General features: G+C 37.8%; 1 protein-coding gene across 1 annotated transcript; it reads left to right on the plus strand.

Annotated features, from left to right (window-relative positions):
• The first annotated feature begins 251 nt into the window (after positions 1-251).
• Positions 252-7574, plus strand: zgc:165423 (uncharacterized protein LOC100101646 homolog). The gene is made up of 8 exons (XM_056261598.1): positions 252-432; positions 521-789; positions 4527-4669; positions 5950-6178; positions 6292-6421; positions 6519-6754; positions 6855-6961; positions 7108-7574. The coding sequence occupies exons 2-8, from the start codon at positions 657-659 to the stop codon at positions 7369-7371; spliced, it is 1242 nt and encodes a 413-aa protein (XP_056117573.1). The 5' UTR covers positions 252-432; positions 521-656; the 3' UTR covers positions 7372-7574.

Below are 7574 nucleotides of genomic sequence, written 5' to 3' on the forward strand. Positions count from 1 at the left end.
TCTTGCTCTCTGTCTATATTAAATATCATTTATTTGTTCATTGTGCATCATGCATATCTTCCTTGGATTTTACTAAAGCAACCCATGATACTTTTGTTGAACATCGGTTTGTCTTTTTTAATAACTGGTCTTGTTTCAATTTCTCTAGGGTGCGACTGCCAGCCGGGTAAATAATTTATCATCACATAATAATAAAATGTATTGAGTAACATATTCACTTTTTTCCTGAGAGCGTCAGAATGAAGTTCCTTTATCTCTCTTGTTTGAAGCATGTGGCAGAGCCCCTCTCAACACAAAGATCGTGGGGGGAATTAATGCGTCCGCTGGCGCTTGGCCATGGCAGGTCAGCCTTCACGCGGATGGAAGTCATTTCTGTGGTGGATCACTAATCAACGATCAATGGGTTCTGTCAGCAGCTCACTGCTTTCCAGGGTAACCAACACAAAGATCTTCAATAACATGTTTGCTTCTTCTTGATGAATATCATGATTGTAATCACTTGGTCATGTCCTCCTTGCAGGACTGATGCTTCAAGCATTACTGTGTACCTGGGGCGACAGTCTCAAGAACAACCCAATCCAAACGAGGTGTCCAGAAACGTCTCTCAACTCATAGTTCATCCAAGCTATGGCAATGGACAAACTCATAACAATGACATGGCTCTGTTGCAACTCTCCTCACCTGTGAACTTCACTAATTACATCGGACCAGTCTGTCTGGCTGCAGAGGGAAGCACTTTCAACAATGACACGATGTGGGTCACAGGTTGGGGAACCATTTATTCAGGAGGTAAGAATCAAGAAAAATGTTTTATGCTTACCACTTGGTGCTCGATGTCTGACACTTTAGGGGCCATGCATATATATACCATGTGTATATTACGGAGGCCAGCTAGTAAGAGCTGTGCACTGCAGACCTCACTCACTTGATCTCAAGAGGCGCACTATAGTGACTGAAGCTAGAGACTGGAGTCTTTAGCGTCCTTGTTTAAAAAAAAAAAATATATATATATATATATATTATTATAATTTATAATAAAAACCCAGACACAGAAAGGCGACAAGCCTCAGACAATCAAATACAAACACAATGTTCACAGAAAGAAAACTGCGGCCTCTATTTAGAGGTGCCCTCGCAAAAGATATTACGTTCCCCTCAAACGCACTACACACTCACAGCACAAGAGCCCCAGTGAAGTCATCAGTCACGGCACACGGTGTAAACACCACCACCAAAACAGGGAGAGGAACGGTCAATTCCCCAAGCAAAAAGGGCCGCAGTTCCTAAAAGACACACACTCTCCACACCACACACATACCACAAAGAAAAGAAAAGAGAGAGGGTTACACAAGCTAGCAGGTGGATTAAGAAAAAAAAAAAGAAAAAGAAAAAAAAGAGTTAATCCACCAACAGGCCTTAAAGGTGCTCTAAGCGATGTCACGCGTTTTTTAAGCCAAACCTTTTTTTGTCACATACAGTAAACATCTCCTCACTTACCGCTAGCTGCCTGTCCCCTGAACACACCGTAAAAAAACGCGGTCTCTGCAGACACCCCAGGCTCCACAAACAGCAACAAAAACAAACTGGGCTTACCCGCACCACGAAACATAACAAACTGTTCCAGCCAATGACCGACAAGAAGGGTTTGGGGGCGGGGTTTGGGGGGTTAGTGTGCGGATGAGGAGGAGGGAGGGTCTAGCTAGCCTCCGTTTTGTTTGACAATAGTTCGAACGTCAACAAGAAGTGACGTCACCCAGGATCGCTTAGAGAACCTTTAATATTGAACTGAGTTCCAATGAGATGGCTCTGTCCACTTCTTATACTGTCTATGCTAAAGACGCGCTCAAGCCTAAATACAAGTGCAGAGATTAATGACGTCACTTACTATAATGCGGACAAATGGGCTTCTAGCTCATTATGCCACATATGCATAAAGTTGAGCAATGGTTGAATTAAGAATACTAGCATACTACTCTTACTACTTTTACACTATAGGATACCACTATGGGATACCGCACAAGCATGTATTGGCAATGCCCACTCAGCGCCGAACCAGTGGACACATGGTGACAGCGATTAAAATGCAGGAGATTGCCAAGCCTGTTATTGTTGAATTTAATTTTTTTTTAAATATTCCTAAGATCAAGACAAAAAGATTTTAAAAAAATTAATATAAAAGAGATGGGTTATGTTAAAGTCGTAACATAAAGCATGTGATCTTTTGACACTCTTACAGAGTCTATGGCAGAGTTATTATAGGCCTAACACTATCAAAACGACTACAACTGTAACTAAAATTAAAATCGGAAATTTAAAAACTAATTACAACGAAAAAACTATAATCAATGATACATAATAAGGATAAATAACTGGTCTACGGCCCCTTTAAATTTCGCATTTGCATTCAAAAATGCACCTTGGATGCATTTAAACCTGGCTTTTAATGATGACAATAGCAATCCAATCACCAAAAGGCATGTTAAAGGATTCACCCAAAAATTTCAATTATATAATCACTCCCTCGTGTTGTTTCAAACTTGTAAGACTTTTGTTCATCTTCAAAACACAAATGAAGATATTTGAATGAAATCTGAGGCATTTCTGTCCTTCCATTGACAGCTACACAACTACCACTTTGACGCTTCAAAAAGTTCATGAAGAGGTCGTAAAACTAATACATATGAATCGAGCGGTTTAGTCCAAATTTCCTTAAGCGTTTCGATCGCATTATATAAACAGATTGAACTTAGACTTTTATTCACATATAAACATGAGCGAACATAAACTGAAGTTCAACTGAACCTGCTTGATGCGCCAGAACTAACCTCATTGTTTTTGTTGCGTAACACATGGGAATGAACCTCATTTGTTCTCTCACATCAACCAAACATGCTTGAGCGGTAACACTTTAGAATAATGGGTAACACTTTATAATAACTGCATGCTAATAATCATTTGTTAAGCATGAGTAAAAAGTTAATTCATCATTTATAAAGCATTAATAGACTTTAATAAGCAGTTTATAAATACAGCTATAAACACTTTTTTTCTTGATTTATAAGCATGTCTATAATGCGTTTAATAATTGTATTTTCATACTTTGTTAATGATCAATTAATAATTTCTAAATGAAGTATAGCATTATTTACAAACCAGTTATTTAAGAGTTGTCAGTCATTCATAAGATCACTTAGAAAGTGTAAGTAAATGTAGTAAATACAGGTAGTTATAAAGCATTTAGTATTGGTCAGTTAACTATTTTGTGAGCTAATCTAAAGTGAGGACTATTCATGCCTTGTAAAACATTTATAAAGGAGATTTGAAGGCGCATCAATCTTCTAAACAGTAAAATGAAACAAACACAACACAGTGATACAGAACATAGAAATATTTAACAGCCTTTAAATCTCCTTTATAAATGCTTTACAAGGCATGAATAGTCCTCACTTTAGATGAGCTCACAAACATAGTTAACTGACCACTACTAAATGCTTTATAACTACCCGAATTAACCCTGAATTACAGCATAAATACATGTTAATAAAGCATTTATTAACACACTAAGTAACCATCACCTGAATAATAAGATGTATGAATGTACATTTAAATAGTTTATTAATCATTTACTTACACGTTCTAAGTAATGTAATGAACCACTGAAAACTCTTAAACAACTGGTTTATAAAAAATGCAATTATTCATTTAGAAATAATACATTGATCATTAATAAAGGATGAAAATACAATTATTAAATAAATTATAGTTATATGCTTGTAAATCAAGAAGAAAGCATTTATAGCTGTATTTATAAACTGCTTATTAATGTCTATTAATGCTTTATGAATGATGAATTAACTGTTTACTCATGCTTAACTAATGATTATTAGCGTGTAGTTATTATAAAGTGTTACCGACTAGGGTAACACTTGAGTAAATAGTGATGTATTTTATGACTATATTCATAGTAAAAATGATGATTACGTCTCAGACACACGATAATGTTCTTGATAATTTGTCAGTTAGTTAATAGTTATTAATGAGGCTAATCTCATTAAGTAATTATTGATTACCTAATAAGGAATAATCTCCTAAATTTGATATTACTTACTGATTAGTTAAGCTTGTATATTAGTTAATAGTAGTAGCTGAAGTGTTAATGTAGAACTACTCCTTAGTCCTGCATTACTTCCTGCATAGTTAGTTATTAATAACGGACCATTATTATAAAGTGTTACCGCTTGAGCTTCTGTTTACCACAACTGATGTGTGAGTTCATGAACGTTTCATGTAAATTTAATGTAAATTCAATCTGTTCATCATATGTGAATGAACGTCTTACGGGTTTGGAACGACATGAGGGTGAGTAATTAATGGCAGAATTCCTATTTTTGAGTGAACTATTCCTTTAATGTTAGGTGTAAATAGGGTCAATGTGATTGAGTAATATACTGATCTTTAGAAACAGAATCAATCAATCATCTCAGCTTGTTATTTAAGTGTTACTGATGAGTTTTTCTGTTTCCCAGTATCCCTTCCTTCACCTCAAATCCTACAGGAGGTGGATGTGCCCCTGGTTGGAAATAGTAAATGTAACTGTCTTTATAGTGGAACAATAACAGACAACATGATGTGTGCTGGACTGCCGGAAGGTGGAAAAGATTCCTGCCAGGTATCAATTGTACATGGCTTGTACTTGTTAAGTTCATTTAATTTTAAAGTATTATTACTGGTATATAAATCATTCAATAGGACCTCAATATATTGCAGATATGCTCACTGAATATAAACCTAACAGATCACTCAGATCATTAGGATCACATCAGCTGGAAATACCAAGGGTTCACTCTAAGCACGGAGAGTCTGCTTTTAGCTATTATGCCAGCCGCAGCTGGAACCAGCTTCCAGAAGAGATCAGATGTGCTCCTACAGTAGTCACTTTCAAATCCAGACTCAAAACACATCTGTTTAGCTGTGCATTTGCTGAATGAGCACTGTGCCACTGTTCGTCTGACTGTTTTTACTGTACTGCTTTAATTTTTTTTTTTTTTTTTATAATCTCTGGAAGAGATTTTGAAGGAGAGCGTGAGAGTCTTCACTCCGATGAGGCGAGTGAATGAGTAAGTTGATTATACTGCTGAGAGTATAAGAAGTCGCTGAGAGCGTCGTTAAGGGTAACGGCAGCAGACAGCGCACACGAAGCGTGCTCTGTGGGGGCCCCGCTGGGCATTACTGGTGTAGCACCACCCCAGCAGAGTACGTCCCTGGGCTAGAGGTCCAGTGGCACCGTAAACCGGCTCAATCTCTTCCCTCTCAGATAGGGGATCCCCGAATTTAGTGAATCAGGCAGTTAGGGATACTAACAAAACATAGGGTTGTTTGCCAGGGATGCATCAGGAACGATTCCGAGAAAAAAATAAAAGAAGTTGTGACCCAAATTGACGTGGACCAGTATTACTTTATTTTATTTTTTATTCTAAACTGTTTTAATTATTCTTATTTGTTTTGATTATTTAAATTTCTTCTATGTAAAGCACTTTGAATTACCATTGTGTATGAAATGTGCTATAGAAATAAACTTGCCTTGCCTTAATTTAATAATATTTAATCATAATAATATATGTATATTCTATCCCCTAACCCAACCCCAACCCCTACCCCTAAACCTACCCATCACAGAAAATGTTCAGCATTTCTACATTTTCCAAAAAAACATAATTTGATTTATAAGCTGATTAATAATTTTCCTCACGGGGACCAAAAAAGGCCCTCACATGACATTTTTGCCTCATAACGTAGGGTTTACCAGGACCACACACACACACACACACACACACACACACATATATATATATATTTGTATCAACAAGATCAACATGGAATGATTTGTCTACATTTATTAGAAATAGTAAATATCTGAGAGATAGATATTAATTCTTTGTCATTGTACAGGGTGACTCTGGAGGTCCAATGGTCATCAAACAGGGCTCTACATGGATCCAGGCTGGCGTTGTGAGTTTTGGCGAAGGTTGTGCTCTGCCTCAAATTCCTGGTGTGTATGCCAGAGTTTCTCAGTACCAGCAGTGGATCAGTGGACAAATCGGACAGGACGGAGCTGGTTTCGTCACTTTTACCTCCACCGCTCCTCTTCCAGACGAGATTGTGAACTGCCCTACTACACGTAAGTTTGTTAACATCACCATGATAAAGCAAAATTATATTATTGAAATTGGGAGCTAATGGGAAAGTGCAAGTAAGCTCTATTTACCCTTTCTCTCTCTCTTTTCTCTCCAGCGACATTGTGCGGAGGTTCTGCAGGTGCATGGCCATGGATGGCTACTCTAGCTTTTAACGGTTATCCTATGTGTGTAGGAACTTTGGTTCATGACCGATTCGTCATGACCTCTGCTAGCTGCTTTTCCAGGTAATCAAAACAGGAAAACTTAATTTCATATGAAACCAGTGACCTAAACATAGGTTGACATAGATTTGCGCCCTGACCTCAATATCTCATTCTTCAGATTCATGGGTACGGATGGATGGACAGTGAGCTTCAATGTTGTCCAGTGGGACTGTTCCAGCAACGTCATGTCGGCTCGCGTGGCAAACGTCTTATTCGAAGATATTTACGGCAATGGTGTAGCACTTGTGGAACTGTCTAATCCGTTTTATTACACTGCCAATCTTCCGATTGACATGTATCATTCAAGCTTTGGCCCTGGTACTCAATGTTCAGTAGTTGGTTTGAATTCAGGATGTGAGTTTATATAACCACTTATGCAGATTTTTATCTCAGTAAATTCAAAGTTTTGTTTAGAATTATATTTATTTCCCATTCGTTTTTCTTTCCTCCTAAGGGGAACCATCTTTTCAGGAACTCCAGACCACCATTGTAAACTGCGATCCTTCAAGCACCTCACTGATCAACATCTGCACAGAGCAACTGCCTTTGAGCTTTCAGCAGGTATCTGCAGGCTTGTCTTTTGATTTTCCAGACTGAAACACATTTGAGATACTACATACCACCTTGTCCAATTGTAATGTTTCCTGGCTATGTTCCACTGAGTGTTTAGTATGAAGTTAGTAACGATCTTTCTTACTCTCATTCAGAATGATAACGGCATCCCCCTGCTGTGTAGAATGAATGACATGTGGATCCAGGCTGGCCTTTTGTCCATTACCCCTGGGAGTGGCATGAACTCGCAATTCTCCAACAGCACAGTCTTCATCAGGACCTCTCCCTTCGCCGACTTCTTGATTAACACTATCAGGGAATACCCATCTATTCTGGATGGGGTGGAGTCATTCTCACCCCTCTCTCTCACCTGCATCCTGCTGCTCTCTTTCCCAGCAGTCCTCCAGGCCATTTATTAAAGCTGTCATCTGTCACTTTTATCACTGAATTAACTAACATTATGGGGGCATTTATAGATTATTTGTTTTTGCATTAGTTAATAAGTTTAAAAAAATCCTGAATTTGAATAAAGTAATTAAGGTGAAATTTTGAACAGTGTATATTCCAAATAAAACAAGCTAAGAGTGTATTTTCATTTAAATAAATTTAAGCTATGAAAATC

Source organism: Rhinichthys klamathensis, unplaced genomic scaffold, assembly GCF_029890125.1.
Source record: "Rhinichthys klamathensis goyatoka isolate OS25496 unplaced genomic scaffold, OSU_Roscu_1.1 h1tg000184l_1, whole genome shotgun sequence".
Classification (NCBI taxonomy): domain Eukaryota; kingdom Metazoa; phylum Chordata; class Actinopteri; order Cypriniformes; family Leuciscidae; genus Rhinichthys; species Rhinichthys klamathensis.

What these genes read in the sequence shown, in the direction of transcription:
- zgc:165423 (XM_056261598.1), top strand. Translation starts at nt 657, where the DNA reads ATGGCTCTGTTGCAACTCTCCTCACCTGTGAACTTCACTAATTACATC. An exon ending in TGTGAACTGCCCTACTACAC is followed by an intron (nt 6,179 to 6,291) that starts GTAAGTTTGTTA and finishes TTTTCTCTCCAG; the next exon opens with CGACATTGTGCGGAGGTTCT. An exon ending in TCTGCTAGCTGCTTTTCCAG is followed by an intron (nt 6,422 to 6,518) that starts GTAATCAAAACA and finishes CTCATTCTTCAG; the next exon opens with ATTCATGGGTACGGATGGAT.